General features: G+C 54.5%; 1 protein-coding gene and 1 long non-coding RNA gene across 4 annotated transcripts; one reads left to right on the top strand and one right to left on the bottom strand.

Moving 5' to 3' along the window:
• Positions 1-1,198: 1,198 nt before the first annotated feature.
• On the bottom strand, positions 1,199-20,803 carry LOC105464460 (protein interacting with PRKCA 1). Of its 3 annotated transcripts, none has more exons than XM_011712406.3 (13): positions 19,179-20,803; positions 18,914-19,011; positions 17,400-17,511; positions 12,010-12,138; positions 9,124-9,190; positions 7,776-7,865; positions 6,003-6,056; positions 5,160-5,222; positions 4,289-4,422; positions 3,814-3,906; positions 3,089-3,139; positions 2,458-2,602; positions 1,199-2,032 (listed from the first exon to the last, which is right to left on the bottom strand). In XM_011712406.3, the coding sequence occupies exons 1-13, from the start codon at positions 19,674-19,676 to the stop codon at positions 1,767-1,769; spliced, it is 1,800 nt and encodes a 599-aa protein (XP_011710708.2). In that variant the 5' UTR covers positions 19,677-20,803; the 3' UTR covers positions 1,199-1,766. The 3 variants fall into 3 exon arrangements, with proteins under 3 accessions (XP_011710708.2, XP_011710709.2, XP_011710711.2); XM_011712407.3 differs by having other exon boundaries at positions 19,277-20,803; XM_011712409.3 differs by having other exon boundaries at positions 19,330-20,803.
• On the top strand, positions 17,146-18,892 carry LOC139358730 (uncharacterized). The gene is made up of 3 exons (XR_011614154.1): positions 17,146-17,358; positions 18,243-18,371; positions 18,750-18,892. It is a non-coding gene; the product is annotated as an uncharacterized lncRNA (long non-coding RNA).
• Positions 20,804-21,034: the final 231 nt, after the last annotated feature.

Here is a 21,034-nt window from a genome sequence, read left to right as displayed (position 1 = left end):
TCAGCCTCGGGAGTAGCTGGGACTACAGGTGCCTGCCACCATGCCCGGCTTATTTTTTGTAGTTTTAGTGGAGACGGGGTTTCACCATGTTAGCCAGGATGGTCTTGATCTCCTGATGTCGTGATCTGGCTGCCTTGGCCTCCCAAAGTGCTGGGATTACAGGCGTGAGCCACCGCGCCCAGCCCTTTTGACTTTGACACTTAAGAGTGCTTACTCTGTGCCAAGCCCTGTTCCAAGCCCTTTCTAGATGTTCATTTAATCTCCTAACAAGCCAATGAGGTAGGTGCCACACTTCAGATAGGGAAACTGAGACCAAGAGAGATCAGGAACTAACCCAGGCTGTCAGTTCCAGCCTGTGCCCTTGGCCTCCACTCTGGCTGCCCCCTTCAGGGACGTGGTGAGGTCTGTCTGATGGCTCTGCGGGAACCCAGGTGGGCTCCTGGTGACAGCCGGCCCCTCCTCTATGTCCCACCCTTGCCAAGCCTCCCATTTGGGTTTGTGCCCAGCACTGCATGCTCAAAGCTCAAACCCTTTTTCCATCCTGGACTTAGCCTGCTTCGCACACCCTCTTGCCCCCTCCCATTATCAGGATGGCCATATTCATCATCCAAACTGGAACACGTTAGAGTGACAAGGGCCACTATGACTGATCACACCAGGCCGAGGCTGGCCAGGAGAAACAGAAGTGGCCACCCTGTTTCTGCCACTCTGCAGACACTCCCCATGGCCTCTCTCCACACCTCTCTTCCCACAGCCCTTTCCCCATCGCCCGGGGGCACAGGTGCACCTGGAGTCAGCACTTGCCCCTTACCACCCTCCCCTACTTGGGGGCTGTCGCCCTGGCTCCATGTCTACCTGTCTCTTCCCCAAAGGTTTATTTCCTGTTGGAAGCACAGAAAGGTCACAGATTGGGGGCAGGGAGCGGGGAGGGTGAGATAGAAAAGGCTCCACAAAGCAGAAAGCTTTGGAGGCAGGTGGCAAAGTCAGGCCTTCAGGACAGATCTGAGTTAAATCCCACTGTGTCCCCACACATGGTGTGGCCTTGGGCAGGATCTTTCTCTGAGCCTCAAATCACCAGCGGTAAGGGGACCACAGTGCCAGCCCTGCGACGCTTCAGTGAGGTATAAATGACGCACAGCGAGGGCACTATGGTGGAGGAGAGGGGCAGACGAGGAGGGGCTAAAGCCACTGCGACCACTGCGCCATCCAGGTTTGTTTATTCGATACAGGCCCAGAGCCCAGCCCTCCTTCAAAGAAGTGGCCAAGCTGGGGGAAGAGAATAAATAAAGGCCGCCGAGGTGTGATGGGGACTGGACGGGCCCGTCTGGGGCGAGGCAAGGGTGCCCAGGAGACACTGGCCCCAACTTCAGCTGTCCATCGCTGGCCCCACTGCCGGCAGGCTCCGGGGGCAGTGCGAGTGCCCACAAGGAGCAGGGCCCGGACTCCTGCCACCTCCAAGTCCTTTCTTTTCCTTCCTGCCCTCCCTCTCCTTCCTAAGGCAGGTCCAGAGACCAAGCTCTCCCTCTGGCCAGGGAGCCGGGAGGGGAGGGAGGGTGGAGGGGCCAGTGTCCACGTCCCAGGCCATGACCCTGGTGCCTGTCCTGGGCAGGAGCCCAGGTTCACTGTGCGAGGACAAAGGAGCAGGGAGGCAGGCGCCCCAAGCCAGCAGGCCTTTATGCGTCGCCCCCTTGCTTGGCGGCCCCGCCCCGCTCCCAGGCTCCGTCCTCCCACGCACCCTGCCCCCCGGCGCCATACCCGCGGGGCACTCAGGAGTCACACCAGCTTCCACCCTTGTCCAAGGGCCCAGCAGCCCCTCGTGTATCCCTGGACGGCTCCCCAGCTGCCGTGTCCTCCAACTCCTCCTCCTCCCCATCTGTGAACTCCTCCTGGTTGAGGCCGTAGGCCAGTGTGGTGTGCGCCAGGTCCACCTCGATGGGGAAGACGTCGGCATCCCGCAGCACCGCGTAGCAGTCGTTGTAGTACTTAGACATGGTGGACACGAGGCGCTGCAGCTGGAACACGATGTCCTGGACTGGAGTGGGAGGTCGGGGGACAGGCAGCAGTGGGCTCTGGCTGCCTGCCTCGGAGGAGACTCTCCCAGCCCACCCGGCCCACCTCTCGTCTCCCCTGGGCTTCCCACTCGGGCACTTCCCTGATCCCTCATGACCCGGCAAGGGGCAGAGGCAGGGGCTGCCCAGCCCGGGGTCTCCCAGCTCCCAGTTCAGGGAACGCAGGAGGCTGCAGGGTAAATGGATCATGGACGGCCGCCCACGGAGCCCACATGCACAGGCCAGCCCCACCCACGCCAGACTCTGGGCAGGTGGCTGGGCCCCTGTAGGGGCTTCACATCTGGGCCGTGGCCTGGCCCTGAGACCTCAGGTGAGTACCTTACCCCTCTGGGCCTCAGTTTTCCCACCTCTGAAATGGAGAGGGGACGGGGAGGAGGGCGGCGCTCACCGTGCTTCTGGTCCAGCAGTTCCATCTTCTCCAGCACGTCCTTGCGCATCTGGGAGAAGCGGGCGCGCGCCTCCTGGCGGCAGCGCAGGATCAGGCGGTACTCGTAGTTGCCGGTGCTCACCCGGTAAAGGGGCTCGCCTAGGGCCTGGGGCGGGGGTGGGACAGGAGGGCCTGCTCAGGGACAGCCTCGCCCCGCACCCCACCGCGCTTTCACCCCACGGTGGTTCCTCATTCCTGAGACCTCACTTCTGAGACATCAGTGTGCCTTAGAAGCACTCAGTGATAGCTTTGAAGAGAGGAAAACAACAAACCCACACCTCTGCCACATTCAATGAACATTGGCCACAAGATGGATCCCGACGGCAAAAACATCAAAAACTTAAAAGTGCCTCGTAGGAGTGAAAAAAATCCGATTTTCCCTCCAAGAGCCCCCCAGACTGAGGAAGTGGTTCCCTGGCCAGGTGCCCAGCACCCCGAGGCCCAGCGGGACTGGGGAGGGTGGCCCCAAATCGCCAGGAACCAGAGTCCAGCCAAGTCCCCCAGGTCTCTCCCGGGTTGTCCTGAGCCACCTGCTATCCCTGGCAGATCAGGTAGGGGAAGGTAGGAGTCCGCCACCCCCTCCAACACTCACAATGCAGCTGTATTCCTCGTCATCCATCTCCTTCACCTTCAGGCAGTACGACTGTGTGGGACAGGTGAGGCTGTCAAAGTGGCTACCCCCACCCCAGGCCCCCAGCTCCACCCCCCATCACCCACACGCATCGGGAGAGGCTGGCACAGGTGTTCAGGGAGTCCCAGAGAGGCATGAGGCTGGGGGATGACCAGGGCCTGAGGCTTAGGCAGCCCAGAGTTGACCAAACTCAAGGCCCAAGAGATGCTCTGGGAAAAAAGGGGTCTGTCATTAAAGAAGCTTAGGAAGACCCTTGAAAATTCACACTGCACATGGGCCTATCAAAAGCTCTGAAAAGTCCTGCAGCAAAGGAAATTTGGCTTGCTTAATGGAGCATTTTCTCTCAATTCCTTTGACTATAGAATAATTAAATATAAAACTCACGAACATTCACTGACACCCACTTTACGCTCACTCACCTAGTCTAACCCATTGTTTAAAGGCAACAAATCCCAAGGGGTCAAAGTGCACAGAGCAAGAGCCATGCCCGCCCCAGGCTCTCAGATGCTTCTTTGTGCAGGAGCATCAGGGCTTTGGATGCTCCTCGCTGGGCCCCTGGGCCACGCTTCCAGCAGACATGCTGTCGGCTCTGGCTAGCCTCGCTCGCTGCGGTGTGGCTGACTGAAGTGGGGCAGATCTCCAGAGTGAGCGCTCGCCCTAGCAGCCTGGGCACCTGGACTACTCACCAGGTACTCAAACTTCACGTCCAGGTACTTCTTGATAGTGAGGCGAGTGTCTGGGATGGCTTTGTTGAGGTACGTGTTCAGGTCCGTCAGCATCTGGAAGAAGGTGGGTGGATGCTGAGGCTGTCACGGCAGGGAGTGCCAGGGTGACAAGAATGGCACTGATGCATCACCCCTGCTGGTGGACTAACCGTCAGAGCCAGTGCTCCCTGATCTCTCGTCTCTCTCAAGGATGAGAAGACTAGTGCCAGGCCCAGGGCAAGCTGTGACTCAGTAGTGAGCCAGGGTCAGAAGCCCACCCAGAGGTCAATGGCAAGGCCCAAGGAGGCGCAGTGACTCACCCACGGTCCACTGTGTGGGCGACCGAGCCAGAGGCTCTACCCAGGCACAGGACTCCAGCATAGGACCTTCTCTGCAAGCCACACTCTCCCCTCCCCACCCTCACAGGCCAGACACACGCGTGCTCAACGGGACCTACCGGCTTGATGGTTTTCAGAAGCCGAATGCCAAACTTCTCGATGCTGCGGTGGGCATCGGCGAACTTCACGAAAGCCTCGCTCGCAGCTGGCTGGGGCTCCCGCACCCCGATCACGGAGAACACGTCCCCAAAGGCTGCAGGACAAGTTTGCCTTGAAGGCTGCCCCTGCTTGGCCCCCTAATGGAGAAGCCAGGGGTTTGTTGGGGAGAAGCAGGGCAGGAGGCCTGGCAGGCTGGAGGCCAATGTCTGCACAGGGTCTACACCTCCAAGAGAGCTGGTCTAAACCCCCTGAAGGAGCTGAGTCTACACCCGGAGGAAACTGAACTGACACCTCCAAGAGCTGGTCTATTCCCCCGAAAGTCCCGAGTGTACACAGCAAGGGAGCGGGTCCTCATTCCCCAGAGGGACCAGCGAGAGAAGGCTGGGTCAAGATTTGAGGAGGTGGTGCCGCCTGAGGCAGAGCACTGGTCCGAGTCTGGACACCTGGATTGGAACACCAGCTCCACCACTGGGGAGCGGTGTGGCCCTTTCCTCAGTCTGGGCTTCATTTTCTGCAGATAGCTGGGGTCAGCTGCAGTCGGCCTGCCCAGAGTTACAGGTTTATCAGAAATATAAATAAGCAAGGGCCTTGTGCACCGCCAGTGGCAGTGTGAAGAAGACAGGGTGAGGCCTGTCCATCGTTGCGGCCCTTAAGAGGCCAGCTAATCTAGATGCTCCCCGCAGACCTATCGCAAATCCCAGCACCTGGGACCAGGCCCAGCCCAGGGCTGGCCTGAGGTCAGGCGCTGTGGGTCTGACCCACCTCAGCACGGGAGTGAGAGGCCCCAGGGATTGCCCAGGGTCATGCCACAGGTTTGGGGGATGCCATTACCCCGGTGAGTCTGCGACAGCTCATAAAAGGCCCGTAGGAGGTTCTTGGTGTGTTCCGTCATCCCTGTGGGAGAGACCGAGTGATGGGAATGGTGACGCATGGCGGGGACCACACTGGCCCAGGGCAATGCCTCCAACTGCCCACCCCACCTAAGGCCTCTGCTAGGCCCTGGTACACAGCCTTTCCCAACCACCCAACCACGGCCCAGGGGTAAAAGCTCAGTCCAACCCACCCCGTGAGGAGCCCCATCAGACAGGGGCACCAGGATTTTGTAAGATGCAGGGCACACAGCCTGCTGTGGGCTTTAGCCCTGGGACAGCATGGGATTCCGGGGGACTCTCACTATGTTTACAGATGCTAGTCTCTGAATTTTTATGAGTGTCTGATTTTTTTTTTTTTTGAGATGGAGTCTTGCTCTATTGCCCAGACTAGAGTGCAATGGTGTGATCTTGGCTCACTGCAACCACTGCCTCCCTGGTTCAAGCGATTCTCGTGCCTCAGCCTCTCGAATACTGATTACAGGTACGAGCCATCATGCCTGGCTAATTTTTGTATTTTCAGTAGAGATGGGGTTTCACCATATTGGCCAGGCTGGCCTCAAACTCCTGATCTTAAGTGATCCGCCCGCCTCAGCCTCCCAAAGTGCTGGGATTACAGGCGTGAGCCACCGCGCCTGGTCCCTGAGTTATTTTTAAATTCAAAAGAAGTATATATATATTTTTAAGAACTCTTAATGCCCATGGTCCCAGGATTTTGTAGGTTGGTATTCCTAGTGCCAGCACCCCCACTGCCACTCTGCTGACAGCATGCTCGCTGGGGTAGAGCCAGTGCCGGGACGAGCACCTTTGTACAGCTCAGCGGTCCGCTCCAGCTCCTCTAGCCTCTTGACAAGCCCATCTGTGGGGATTAAAAGAAGAGGGGAGGTCAGTGGGCTCAGCAAGCCACAGGAGGCCCAGGGCCAGGCTGGGGAGGGGAGAGGCAGCCCCAGAGGAGAACCAGGATGGGAAAGATCAGGGGTCCCAGGGAGGGGGATTTGGCACCTCAGGTCAGCTGGGTTCAAAGGTGTTTTGTAAATGACTAGGCCCTGCTCAGGGCCAGCGGAGGGTCCCTGCCTAGCAGGCGAAGCCCCTGCACTTCTATCACAAAGCCTGCTGGCAGCCGGGGAGGAAGGCTGGCAGGAGCCATAGGAATGGAGATGGAGCAGCCAGGCCGCCAGCGCAGGCAGGACGTGGTCCCTGCCTCCCAAGCACACAGATGGCTCAGAAGGGAAAATGCAACTTGGGGAGGGAAGGGGAAATTCAGGAAGGTTGAGAGAGCTCACACTGGGAAGAGGCCTTGGTGATCATATTCATTGGTTTAACTGGTGTTTCTTGAGCACCAACTGTGTGCCAGCCACCATGTCAGGCTCACTTTGAGCCAAGTCTTGCTCTCAAGGCTCAAAGCCCAGCAGAGAAGCCAGCCCAGTGGCCGGGTGATGGGCAGCGGTGTGATGGTGAGGGCTGCAGGGGAGAGGTGGGGCAGTTGGGCGCTCTCTGCTCCCCAGTCTCCTGTGTTGACCTGGGTCAGGGTTTTTGAGCAGAAGCAGGGAGGAGCGGAGGCTGTGCTCAGGCCTCTCTGGGCAGGGAGGAAGCTGTGCGACAGGCTGTCAGGGGAGGAAGGGAGCACTTCAGAGGTCTTGGTGAGGCTTTGGCCACCCAGTGGCCTCCAGGCCTGGGCTCCCCAGAGCCTTAGCACCCGGCCAGCCGGCAGGAAAGGAGCCATGTAAGCGTCATGCTGTTGTTTTTAGCTGGGTCATGGGACATCATGAGAGCTTCAATTTTAGAAACCCTATTTAAGGCCAGGGAAATTGCAAGGTTTGGGGGGAAAAACACAACAACCAGTTCTAATTTCATCTCAACGGCTGGTAACTACAGTAACAGGGATTTATAGGCACCAGGAGGCTGAAAATAGCAGCCGCCACTTTTGTACACCATTTGGAACAAGCTCAGACCCCACCCCCACTTCCCTAGCCAATAAAGCCCAGTGTGCCCAGCTGAGCCTACAATTTCTGGAGGTATTTATATCTACCCCACACGCACACTGCAGAGCTGCTGCTATTTTTAAACTCGGACTGGCGACGGTAGGAGTGGGACCGAGTGTTTCGTTGGCCACCCCGGGGAGGGGAAGTGTGTGCGCATGTGTGCACGCGTGTGTAAATGTGCATGTACATGCCTCCCCGCTCGCCTGGGCAGCCACCTCGAAGGGAGGACCTGCTAAGGCAAGGGCAGCAGCGCCACCTCCTGGACAAAGGAGGCGTGAGGTGGGCAGCGAGAGTGCTGGGGTGAGGGGTAAGGGGGCTGAGGGCAGGGGCAGAGGCACCTCCCCACACTGAGTCTGTTTCCCCATCCGTGACCTGAGGGACACGGGCTAGGACAGCCCAGCTGACAGCTGTGGACACTCCAGGAGCTGGAGAGGCCTCTGGGGATGCAGAGATGGTGACTTCTCAGCTCCACGGGCAGAGGCCAGGGTCAGGCCCACGGGACCCATAGCAGCTTGGTGGGCAGCCATGGTGCCCCTTCTGTCTTCCTAGCCTGGGCTTGAGTCCCTGGGGCCCAAGCTGGGTGGGAAGGGACTCACCATTGCACAGGATGGCCCGGCTCAGGCCAAGAGCATCTGCAGTCCCCGAACTCATGTTCTCCACCAGCCGGTGCTTGACTTTCTTCAACACTGAGCGGGGGACGAAGGACCTGGTGAGTCTGTGGCTGCCCAGAGGCCATCCCTGCCCCCAGCCGTACCTCCATTCACAGGGAGCATCCCACAGGGGGCAGAAGGACTGCTGGGGGTGGCTATGAAGTGGGGAATGTCCAGCGGGGAGGTCCTAGGTCCCTGTCCTATTCCCTCTGCTTCACAGAGGTGCTCGCAGTCTGGGCAGTTGAACATGGAGGGCTTCGCCCAGGGCCTGCTGCACATCAGCTGGTGGTCCTGAGAGCCCAGTGCCGCCCGGGCTCCGCACCGGCCAATGGAAGCCAAGGAGGCCTCTTCCCTCCTCTGTGTCACATCAGGACCTAGGGTGTCGCATAAAGGGGAAGGGGAGAAGAGGGGCCCCTGGGCTGGTTATGTGAAAGTAATGGGCGCCATCAATGACCATGAAGCTCGGAGCCCAGACTCAATTACTGCATCTCACCAGCTTAGTCCTAGGAAGGGGACTTAGTCCTGTGTTGGAACGAAAGGGTTTCGGAGGAAGCTCCTGGACAGATCCAGGCTGCCCTTAGCCCCTTGGCCTCTGGCCCTAGGGTGTATGAAGAGGGCTGCCGGGCTCCAGAGCTGAGAGACCTGGGGGTGCGCTCACTAGGGGCTGCAGCGCCCTCTCTGGGTCTCAGGCTTTGATCCGTAATGTGAAGCGGCCGGTCCAGAGGACTCGAAGCTGCTGTCCAGCTCTTGAGTCTTAAAGTTTCTACAGAACCAAGGCTCAGCCCCTCTAACAGGAGGGACCTTATCCCAGGGCGCAGACCCTCTGCCCAGTGCCTGAGCTCCAGTTCAGATCCAGAGTCCCTGGGAGCTGAGGGCAGGAGAGGCCAGGGAGGAGTGCGGTCGTGCTAGAGGGCATGAGGTGCCAGGCCAGGGTTGGGCTGCTCTGCCTTTATGAAGAGGGAGGCCCTGGGCCGTGGAAGCCAAGGCGATGGCCTGCAAAGGACAACCCTAGGGTAGCAAGTTCCCAGAGGAGGTGGCCGAAGTGGGGAGGTAGGGGTGAAACACGGGGGAGTGAGAAACCAGGGACAGAGTACAGGAACAGATGCAGGGAGAGCACCGGGGGTCCTCCCAGGCCTTTCAGATTTGCTTGGTCAGAAGTCAGAGCCCACAGCCATGTAACTCTGGATTCTCCTGTCATAAAGGGGAGGGAAAGGCTGGCTGGGGCACTTCTCCGTTGGGCCAGGGCCCATCCAGGGAGGCTGCTGGACACCCGTAACTGCTCTGACCAGCTTACCAATGTCCAGGGACATGCCCTGCTTGGGGTCCGCCTGCAGCTTGTTGTAGTGGATGGTCACCTCCCCCTGGAAGAGCAGCACACACAGACTAGTGAGGGAGGCTCCAGACCCTGAGCCCTTCCCCGCCAAGACTGTTCTGGACTGAGAATCCTGAGCCCAAGGCCGGGCACGGTGGCTCACACCTGTAATCCTAACACTTTGGGAGGCTGAGGCGGGCAGATCACTTGAGGTCAGGAATTTAAGACCAGCCTGAGCAACATGACAAAACCCCATCTCCACTAAAAATACAAAAATTAGCTGGGTATGGTGGCGCGTGCCTGTAGTCCCAGCTACTCAGGAGACTGAGGCACAAGAATCACTTGAACCAGGGAGGCGGAGGTTGCAGTGAGCTGAGATCGCACCATTGCACTCCAGCCTGGATGACAGAATGAAATTCTGTCTCAAAAAAAAAAAAAAAAAAAAAGAATCCTAAGCCCCAGTAAGGGGCTAGGCTGAGAGCCGTGACATGGCCCCAGCTTGTGACCCTGTCTGCTCCCAGGCCTCTCCATTTCTACTCTACATCTAAGCCCTGGGGAATCAGTGGGGACAGGGCCTGCACAGGGCCCACAGCCCGGTCTCTGATGTCTTGTGCTTCGGTCAGGTCAGGCTCTCCTTCTTCCCTCCCCAGGCAAACCACACTCCAAGCCTTTGCCGTGTCCTTTCCCTACACTGATTATTCCCTCCTCCCCCGCAAACCACCCCATCCCCAGGAATCCCTCTACTCATTGAACAGCTACATCTGAGCACTTGCTCTGTGCCTGGTGCTAGGGCACCAAGGGGAAGGGGAAGGGGCAGGGGCAGCCCCAGCCCCCAAGGCTGATGCAAATCAGGGAATGACACAAACCACTTTCTAACGACTGCTTAGGAGACACAGCTTCTCCCAAGAGGATTTCCCTGAGCACGGGAGGCTACTGTGTTCACCTCATCCTTGCAAACCAAAAACCCTTCAACTTGGGACCACATTCATCCAAATATAAAACAGGATTTAAAAATCAAGTCCCAAAGGGAAACCAAAATGAGAGATGCGATCAGAGTCAGAGGTGGGGTGTGAACCGCTCCCCCAGAATAAAACACAGGCGTGCTCAGGGGCCACCCACAGGGAGCAGCTGTAGGCTCACGGCAAGCGGGCTGCAGTGGGAGTCAGACCACAGGCAGGTCACTCCCCGCCTCTGGACACCTGTAAGACGGAAGAGTAATCCCTGCCCAGCACCCAAACAGGGCAGCTGGGCCAATGCCGCATCCCTGTCATGCTGTGTGCAAACACAAAGAGCTCTTGTCCTCACGGGCAACCTGAGGAGCTGCTGTGACCAAGCCTGAGAGGACAGGGAGGGACCTGACGAGCAGAGATGGGGAGGGGGGTGGGGCTGCCGAACAGGGCACACACAACCCAACTCGGCCAGAACAAGACCCCTGCACCTGTTCCCGTGATCAGTTCCTCTGCCTAACAGGTTATGCCTGGGGCAGTGATACCCAGACCATGTGGAGTGGACGCCTGGGGCAGTGATACCCAGACCATGTGGAGTAGACGCCTAGGGCAGTGATACCCAGGCCATGTAGAGTGGACGCCTGGGGCAGTGATACCCAGACCATGTGGAGTGGACGCCTGGGGCAGTGATACCCAGGCCATGTAGAGTGGACGCCTGGGGCAGTGATACCCAGGCCATGTAGAGTGGCAGCTGGGGCAGTGATACCCAGGCCATGTAGAATGGACGCCTGGGGCAGTGATACCCAGACCATGTGGAGTGGCAGCTGGGGTCTCAATGAACCTTGCTGCTTCCTTTTTTACAGCAGAGCTCTGAGCCCCAGCCCCAGGCCCCGATTTGTCCTATGGCTAAAGGGGCTGGAATAGGAGAATGTACAGGATGGGAATATTCCTCCCTACAGCAAGGAAGGAGAGAAGCAGGGACCACTCAGGAGCAGGACAGGAGGATAAAGGGGAGAGACGATGGAGCAGCGGCTGGCCTGGCTTAAGGCAGGAAGGGGGACTATCAGGGGTGCTAGAACCCGGAGGACAGAAGTGGGGCTGAGGGAGGTGGCTGCAACGCTTGGCCAAGCTCAACTCACAGTGGGGACCCCTGCCCCCAAGACTTCTAAATCACCCCGCGTCGGCGCACTGCCTGCACATCAGTTCTTTCACAATATTGGTTTCCTGAGACTCGCTAGCAGCCACATCGCTAGGAAATGGCAAAGGGGCTGCATGCTTGCTTCGGGAGAGGCCAGGACGCTGCCTGCCATTCCAGGAGGGAGTGTCCCTGCAGAGAGGCCTGGGCCTGTAGCAGCAGGGGTGGGGGGAAGCAGGGGCAGACAGTGTGTGACTCTGGTCCATAGAGCAGAAGAGCAGCTGGCCTGGGACGGGGGTTCTCTGGGTGTCGATGAGCCCAGGAGGCTGCGTGGGACCAAAAGTTCCTACAGGATGGGGAAAGGGTGCTCTTCCTTCTCTCTTAGCCCTCGCAGGCCCAGCATGACCCGGCTGACATTACTGGGTGTCTACTGACCCGGGCAGGATCACCTTGGACTTTTAGCTTCAGCTCCAGCGCTGACTGGACACAGGGGCTTGCCTGAGGGATGGTTCCGAGTCTGTCAGCTCCCCGGGGGCTCACAGGGACCTTGTGGTCTTGCCGCCCACTCCCTTGCCAAGGTTCAGCACAAGTCCTGGAGCACGACTACTATTTATTGAATGAATGAGGGATGGACGAGGGAGGCTGGAGTGTGACCCTAACCCTGCACGTGCCAAGGAAGGGGGCGGTGAGGGCTGATACCCCCTTGCAGGCCTGATGGGGCCTCTGGCAGCCTGGAGGTCTCAGAAGCATGTGTGGCTGCCTCTGCTGCTCTGCAGCAGCCCTTACCTTCACCTCCTGAATCATCTTCGCCACCTCCACCTTGGTTTTCCCTTTGATTGACCTGCCATTGACACCGGTGATCTCATCGCCAGCTGCCACTGTGCCGTCCAAGGCTGCTGGGGTGTTGTCAAATACCTGTGGGTGCATAAGAAGAGTGGTAGGGGAAGAAAGGGAGGGCTAAGATGGAACCTGGGAAGACACCTGACCACTGCCTGGCTCTGTCTTCCACTCTACCCTCTGCTCTCGTTTTTTGAGAACGCATCTCACCACCCGGGCTGGAGTGCAGTGGCGTGATCACAGCTCACTGTGGCATTGAGTTCCTGGGCTCCAGCAATCCTCCTGCCTCAGATATACAGTCAAATGATTTTTTTTTTTTTTTTTTTTTTTGAGTCGGAGTTTTGCTCTCATTGCCCAGGCTGGAGTGCAATAGTGTGATCTTGCTCACCACAACCTCTGCCTCCCAGGTTCAAGCAATTCTCCTGCCTCAGCCTCCCGAGTAGCTGGTATTATAGGCATGCACCACCACGCCTGGCTAATTTTGTATTTTTAGTAGAGACAAGGTTTCTCCATGTTGGTCAGGCTGGTCTCGAACTCCCGACCTCAGATGATCCACCTGCCTCGGCCTCCCAAAGTGCTGGGATTACAGGCATGAGCCACCACACCCAGCGTCAAATGATTTTTGACAAGGGTGTCAAGAACATTCAATGGGGAAGGACAGTCATTTCAACAATAGTATGTGAAAAATGAAGTTGACACTACCTAACACCATATACAAAAATTAACTCAAGGCCAGGCGCAGTGGCTCACGCCTATAATTCCAACACTCTGGAAGGCCAAGGCAGGCAGATCACCTGACGTCAGGAGTTCGAGACTAACCTGGCCAACATGGTAAAACCCCATCTCTATTAAAAATGCAAAAATTAGCTGGGCATGGTGGTGGGCGCCTATAGTCTCAGCTACTCAGGAGGCTGAGGCAGGAGAATCGCTTGAACCTGGGAGGCAAAGGTTGCAGTGAGCCAAGATCATGTCACTGCACTCCAGCCTAAACAACAGAATGAGACTCTGTCTCAAAATAATAATAATAATAATAATAATTAACTCAAAATTGATTAAAGACCTAAATGTAAAAGTTAAAACTTATAAAACTCAGAAAAACGCCTAGCCCAAAAGCTTCATGACATTCGATTTGACGGTAATTTCTTGGATATGACACCTAAGACCCAAGTAATAAAAGAAAAACTAAATAAATTGAACAAATTTTCAAACTGGTGCATCAAAACACACCATCCAGCCTGGACAATGTGGCAAAACCCAGTCTCTACAAAAAAATACGAAAATTAGGTAGGCATGGTGGTATACGCCTGTAGTCCCAGCTACTTGGGAGGCTGAGGTGGGAGGATAGCTTGAGCCTGGGAAACAGAGGCTGCAATGAGCTGAGATCCCATCACTGTACTCCAGCCTGGGCAACAGAGTGAGACTCTGTCTCAAAAAAAAAAACAAAAAAAAGAAAGAAAGAAAAGAGAAGAGAGGAAAAGAAAAGAACATTATCAACAGTGTAAAAGGCAACCCACAGAATGGGAGAAAATATTTGCAAATCACATTTTTGATAAGGGATTAATATCCAGAATATATACAGAATTCCTAAAACTGTTTTCTTTTTTTCCTCTTAGCTGATTATGCTTTGTAGAGAATTCCTAAAACTCAACAATAAAAACCAAACAATCTAATTCAAAACTAGACCAAGGGCTGGGCATGGTGGTGCACACCTGTAATCCCAGCATTTTGGGAAACTGAGGTGGGAAGATCGCCTGGGCAATATGGCAAAACTCTACCTCTACCAAAAAAAAAAAAAATACAAAAATGAGCCAGGAATGGTGGTGTGTGCCTGTAGTCCCAGCTACTCAGGGGGCTGAGGTGGGAGGATGGCTTGAGCCCAGGAGGTTGAGGCTGCAGTGAGCCGTGATCGTGCCACTGCACTCCAGCCTGGGCGACAGAGCAAGATCCTGTTTCAAAAAAAAAAAAAGTTAAGATGGTAAATTTTACCACAATAAAAAAAAATAGAAAAAAACAGAACAGAGAATACAGAAAGCAGGATGTCATCATCAAGATACATGACAAGAAAGACACGGTGTTCCCAATGACATCACCCTCTGAGGATCTGGCACAATAAAAAAAAGACTGTGCTTGCAGCTATCATCACGACTCTTCCCAACACCAGACAAAAAGAAGGTCCTCAAAGTCCTCACAGATCGGAAATAAAACACATCACAAATAAAGGTTCACAAATAAGAATGGCAATAGCCATGTGACAGCAAAAGATAATGTGACAAGGCCATCACGCTTCACACAGGAATTACTGTCAACCTTGACATTCATTCTTGAATCTGATGAGCCAAAATGTCAACTGAAAGGAAAATGGGAACCACAATGACCAAATCAGGCAGACCCGAGGTCTCAAAAAACTGACATCCCACGTGCCCTTTCTCAGAAAGCTACAGGAGGATATTCTCCATGGGAGATCAGGGAGTAAACCACGAAAGGGACCCCCAAGATGGGGGAATCCAAAGAGGAGGGGCAAGGGGAGGGCACAAGGGGGAGAAACTACAGGGCAGAAAACAGACTGAAGAAGATGGGGCCAGGCACAGTGGCTCACGCTGTAATCCCAGCATTTTGGGAGGTGGAGGCAGGCGTATCACTTGAGGTCAGGAGTTCAAGACCAGCCTGGCCAACATGGTGAAACCCTGTCTCTACTAAAAATACAATTAGCCGGGCGTGGTGGCATGTGCCTGTAATCCCAGCTACTTGGGAGGCTGAGGCAGGGGAATCACTTGAACCCAGGGGCTGGAGGTTGCAGTGAGCTAAGATTGAGCCATTGCACTCCAACCTGGCAACTGAGCAAGACTTCTTTTCAAAAAAAAAGAAGATAGGAAATTGTGGAAAACATACTGAGAAAACAAGAAGAGTGCAAAATGAAAAAAAACAAAACAGGAAATTACCCCCACCCTCTCAAAGAAGAAGAAAAGGCTGAATTAAGAAAAGAAACACAGATTCCTCAGAAAGTTAAACATAGAGTTGTTTCGACTAGAATGAGAGCTCTGCAAGAGAGGGATGTTTGTTTTCTTCACTTTTTTATCCCTAGTGCCTACAACGAGCCTAGGAGGCACTTGGAAAAGATTTCCCGAACAAAATATCTGTTGTACTAATAGTAATTTAGCCAAAAACGGAAAAATAACTATGTTGGAAAGGTGAGATGAGAGGAAACAGACTGGTCAAGGGAAGAACTAAATTCTCATCTACCGGACGAGGCAAAGTCAATAGATATTTACAGGTGACAGATAAAGAAATAACAGGATAGGCTGAGAGTGGTGGCTCATGCCTGTAATCCCAGCACTTTGGGAGGCCAAGGCTGGTGGATCAGTTGAACCCAACAGTTTGAGACAAGCCTGGGCAACATGGCAAAACCCGTCTCTATAAAACATACACAAAAATTAGCCAGGTTTAGTGGCACGTGCCTGTAATCCCAGCTACTTGGAGCCTGAGGTGAGAGAACCATCTGAGTCTGGGGAGGTCAAGGCTGCAGTGACCCATGACTGCACCACTGCACTCAAGCCTGGGCGACACAGTGAGACTATTGAGAAAAATGGAAGCCCATGCATGAAGAAACAGAGCAAGCCGGGTGAGGTGCGCAGGGGAAGGGCAGTGGCTTGCTATTATTTGACACAGGATTTGTAATGCTCTTGACTTTGTAGAGGCAAGTCACATGGCACTTTGATAAAAACAAAATTGAATTTTAAAAAATTGATTATATTATTATTATTATTATCGAGACGGAGTCTCACTCAGCTGCCCAGGCTGGAGTAGAGTGGCATGATCCCGGTTCACTGCAACCACCATCTCCTGAGTTCAAGCAACTTTCCTGTCTCAGCCTCCCGAGTAGCTGGGATTACAGGCACCCGCCATCATGCCTGGCTAATTTTTGTATTTTAGTAGAGACAGGGTTTCACCATGTTGGCCAAGCTGGTCTTGAACTTCTCACCTCAGGTGATCTGCCCGCCTCAGCCTCCCAAAGCGCTGGGATTACAGCGGGGAGGCCTTGCTAATGCCTCCTGGGTCACAGGAGGCCAAATGGCTCATGAAGGAGGCAGCACTGTGAGCAGAAGCAAGACCAGGTCAATCCTGGGAATCTGTCTTCGAGGCCTACAAACGACTCCTTAGCAAGATCTTCACAGAGGCCAGTTTCCTATCTGCCACCAGTGGCTACCCAGTTGAGAGGGTTAGAACGGGTCTTCCCAAGGCTACAGCAAGGTCACTGACTTGGATGAGCCACACAGTGAAGGAGCCCCCACAGCAGGTCTGTCAGCACTCCTGAGTTGCGGTGGACAGAATATCACCAGTGCAGCTTCCTCTACGAGACACACAAGAGTGTTCTTCACCACTGGTAGAGCATCTGGGGAAATGTACAGCTGCCTGGAAAATAACAGCAGCTACTGCTTGATGCATGTTTCTTTTTTTTTTTTTTTTGAAACAGCGTCTCACTCTGTCATCCAGGCTGGAATGCATGGAATGCAGTGGCGTGATCTCGGCTCACTGCAACCTCTACATTCCAGGTTCAAGCGATTCTTCTACCTCAGCCTCCCGAGTAGCTGGAACTACAGGCGTGCACCACCACGCCCAGCTAATTTTTTGTATTTTAGTAGAGACGGGGTTTCACCATGTTGGCCAGGCTGGTCTCGAACTCCTGACCTCGTGATCCACCCACCTCGGCCTCCCAAAGTGCTGGGATTACAGGCGTGAGCCACTGGGCCCGGCCAATGCACGTTTCTTAAGTGCTAGTGTGTTATGTTGTTTTACTGACTTTTCACAGGAACCCAGAGACGATTATGTCTACATGTTTTAAATCCCCCCTTTCTAGGTGATGAAACTGAGGCCCAAAGAGGTTAAGTAACTTGCTAGTAAGTAGGGAAGAAGCTTGCATTTGAACTTGGGCCATTATTTCATCATATTCCTATGACACTTCATTTTGGCTAGTACCCAAGGCTGATGGTTTTGTTGATTCAATAGTCAATTTCTATTGCATGTCCACTATGTGCCAGGCACTGTACCTGGTGCTTACTGTAGTGAAAAAGCAAACCAGGACACTGCCCTCAGTGCAAAGAGTCTACTCTACTAGACAGAGGGCAAATAACAAGTACTAAGTGCCGAGAAGGAAAAAAACAGAGCAACATAGGGGAGAAGACAGGGCAGACCAATGCAGTGCAGGTGATCAGAAAGCCCCTCTGAGAGGATCAGACCTCAAGAATGAGAAGGAGTTAGCTATGCAGCGTGGAGAAATGAACCTGCCTTTGTCATGCCCAAGTAGGGATGTACCTTGTGCCCCCCTCCAAAGCGCCCAATACCTGGACGATATAGAGACAGGGACAGTACTGGGCCCCTCCTCCAATGCTGATCCCGATCAGGTTCTGAGCATCCTTCTGCAGGGTCACCTTCCCAGGCACAGTTGGGATTCCGCTAGAAAGAAAAGCAAGCGAGGCTGACTCTCCTGGCGGAAGGATGACTGGAGGGGGTGGGCCCTCCAAAACTCCCGAGGGGCTCCACTGGCTGCCCAGCTTTTTCTCTCCCTCCCTTGGACAAAACATTTTGTGCTGAAACATGCACAGCTCTTGGAATTAAGCAGATGTGGGATCAAACCCCAGCTCTGCCATTTATCAGCTACAGAACTTGGTTTCTTTTGAGGCAGAGTCTTGTTCTTGTTGCCCAGGCTGGAGTGCAATGGCACAATCTTGGCTCACTGCAACCTCCGCCTCCCGGGGTTCAAGTGATTCTCCTGCCTCAGCCTCCGGAGTAGCTGGGACTACAGGCGCCTGCCACCATGCCTGGCTAATATTTTTTGTATTTTTAGTAGAGACGGGGTTTCACCATGTTGGCCAGGCTGGTCTTTAACTCCTGACCTCAGGTGATCCGCCTGCCTCAGCCTCCCAAAGTGCTGGGATTACAGGCGTTAGCCACCATGCCCAGCCAGCTATGGGACTTGGGCAAGTCACCCTCTTACCCAAGCATCTCAATTTCTTCATCCATAAAATGGGGATGAGCACCCTTATCAGAGTTCTTCTAACCATGCATGGAGGGCGCTAACAGCAACCCAGTCCACAGCAGGCACTCCATAAAAACAGGTCTCCCTTCCCTTTCATTTATTCGATCTCTGAGATTTGAGCCAGGTTCTGTCCTTGTCACCTTATCAGGCATCTATGGAATATGACGGCCACCTACTCCAAGGAGTCTTCCTCTATTAAACCATCTACCTCCCACCTCTCAACTGCTCAATTACCTCTCAGTTTCCACTATAAATTAGCATTGACTGGTGTTTTATGGTAAGTACTCACGCTGATTCACTTATTCATTCAAAAAAATTTGCTAACAACCTACTGATGTCAAGCCCCTTACTAAGTGCTGAGCACAGAGCAAGGCATTGCACCCACTCCTTGATCTGAAAGATATATTCTAATGGGAAGACAAATCTAATGTTTGAAAATCTGTCCTACTAACGATCTATGTTGGGAAAGAAGGTGTGTCTACAATATTCCTATTAAACCTTCAAAACCTGGTTCAATTGCTACCTCCTCCATGAAGCTTTCCTTGACCACCCCAGCAGAAGCACTGCTCCATCTGCTTTGCTCTTCTTGTCACCAAGTCATGCTAATAGTGCCCTTACGGCACTGAGCTGTGATTATCCTTTTAACTGTCCACAGCCCCCTACAAATAGTGAGCTCCTGGGAAAGCAGGGTCCGTTGCTGCTTCAGTACAACACCTGATCCACCGCTGAGAAGCAAGGCTTTGTGGGACTGGGAAGTCCTGGGAAATGAGAAACTTGGGGCTCCTACACTGCTGGAACTTGGGGGAATAAAATACTCACAGTTTATCCTCTTCGATGTCATAATCCAAGTCTGCAAACATGGTTCCGAGAGTTGGAGTGGGCTGGCTAACTGCCCAGCTCGGTAGGGGAATGGGGAACTGGATCCGGGAGAGAAAGGAGCATAGGATTTAGGGAACCGAAGTGCATAAATGCCAACGCCACCCCTCCCTCCATCACCCTCATACGGGACAGCAGGGCCCTCCTCTTCCCCTCTGGAGTGGGATGGGACAGTCTCCGGGTGGGGGGCTGGGTAGGTGATTCTTACTAGGTACAAAGGGGGACTCCAGGCCAGGGCGATAGGCTCAGATCCCAGAGCCCGCCCCACGGGTCTCCAGGCCCTGAGGAGCTGCCTCTGTCGCTCACCGGAAGCGTTGGTACCACAACCGGGTCCGGGCCAGGCTGGTACCTGAACCCACCTGCCGTTCCACCTGGCGGTGGCCGCTACTGTCACGTCACTTCCGGCAGGACGCGGAAGTCCCGCCTTTTCCCACACTGGATATTTGCTCCAATCCCTGCAGACAATCCTTCCCTTCCCGGCTCTCGGGACGCTCGGAACCAAGAACAAGAACAAGTATTGGCGGAAGCTCGCCGTTAGTAGGAACAAGCGAAAACAGAGGAAAGGTCTGGACAGGCTGACAGCATCTAACCCCGCCCTTTGCCCTGCTGCCGCCGCCATCTTGGGAAGGGCAGGATTGGTCCCAACTTCTTCAGCCGCACGCAGGGGCCCGCGCCTACCCGGCGGTTGCCATGGCAACGAAAGCATCCCTGAGCTGGGGTTACCTCCGGCGAGGCTCAGTGGACTATAAACCGCGAGACATGCCCTTTCACCCCTTCACCACCTAGGCCTGTGACTCCCCTACTAGGACGGCCCTTTGAGGTCCCAGCCCATCCCAGTTTCGCCAACTTAAGTGCCAAAGAGCAGGGAGTGATTTTGTGCGGGGCCACACACAGTTGGTGTAAGATCTGGATCGTGGCCCTGAAACTCCCGCCGCCTAGTCTAGGGGTCTTTGAATGTCCAAACACTAAACAAAGAGCCAGGAGAGGTGTATTCAGTGGGTCTTACTATTAAGGACAGACTGGACATGCTCCCTTCCCTTTATGTGCCTCAGTTTCCCCATAGGTAAACTAAGGCCATTGAGGTAAATGCTTTCTATGGTATATGGTGAAAGATTTCTCACACCCCCTCCTCCTTCCTTAGTCCTGAGGAGCAGCCTAACTGGGGTCCCAGGGAGGGTCACAGTCCCCATGTATCTGAGGCTCGGGAAATGCTCTCAGTGCTCCCCAATTGAAGAGTCCGAATCTTGTCTCCTCGCCAGCCTCTGCTGCCACTGCTACTGTGTAAAGTGGGTTCCCTGAGGGAGGGTGGCTCTCCTAGAGCCACAGCCAGGCATCCACCTCACCTGGCAGCATGGGGCCAGGCCCATCCAGCTTGCTTCCCCAGCTGCCCCAGGAGCCATGGAGGAAAGATATAGAAGGATGATTGTCCACATATCCCATGGCCGATGGAAGCCCCACCCTACTCTCTCCTTAGGTGGCTAATTGAGTCTGGACAGATGTGCAGAATGCCGTGACAGCAACAGCCTTCCCACTGTCCACTGCTCTCCAGTCAGATCACTTTCACAGGATTTTAAAGCTCACCATCACCCTGTGAGAGGAGACCAAGTCTTGCCAGCCACATTGTGCAGGCAAGGAAACTGAGGCCCAGGGAAGCCTCTTCCTCTGGTATCATAGCGGCAGGGCAAGGGTTGGAAAAACCAAGCTCTGTTTCCAGGCCAGAATTTTGGTTTCAAAAAGCAGCAGTCTAAGGCCAGGTGCAGTGGGGCACACCTGTAATCCAAGCTATTCGGGAGCCTGAGGCAGGAGAATTGAAAATGGGAGAGGGAGGTTGCAGTGAGCTGAGATCAGGCCATTGCACTCAGCCTGGGTGACAGAACAAGACTCCATCTCAAAAAAAAAAAAAAAAAAAAAAAAGGCAGCGGTCTCCAAACCCAGGTGCCTCAACATGGATTGTGGCTCTTCCAGCCCATGACGATGCTAGCTCAAGCCCAGGCTCTGCCATTTTGTAGCTGGGAGGTCTTGAGTAAGTCACTGTCTCACTCTGAGCCTCGGGTACCTGTAGAA

This window comes from Macaca nemestrina, chromosome 15 (assembly GCF_043159975.1).
Source record: "Macaca nemestrina isolate mMacNem1 chromosome 15, mMacNem.hap1, whole genome shotgun sequence".
Classification (NCBI taxonomy): domain Eukaryota; kingdom Metazoa; phylum Chordata; class Mammalia; order Primates; family Cercopithecidae; genus Macaca; species Macaca nemestrina.
Note: the sequence above shows the minus strand (reverse complement) of the source record. Positions and strands in the feature narration are given on the sequence as shown.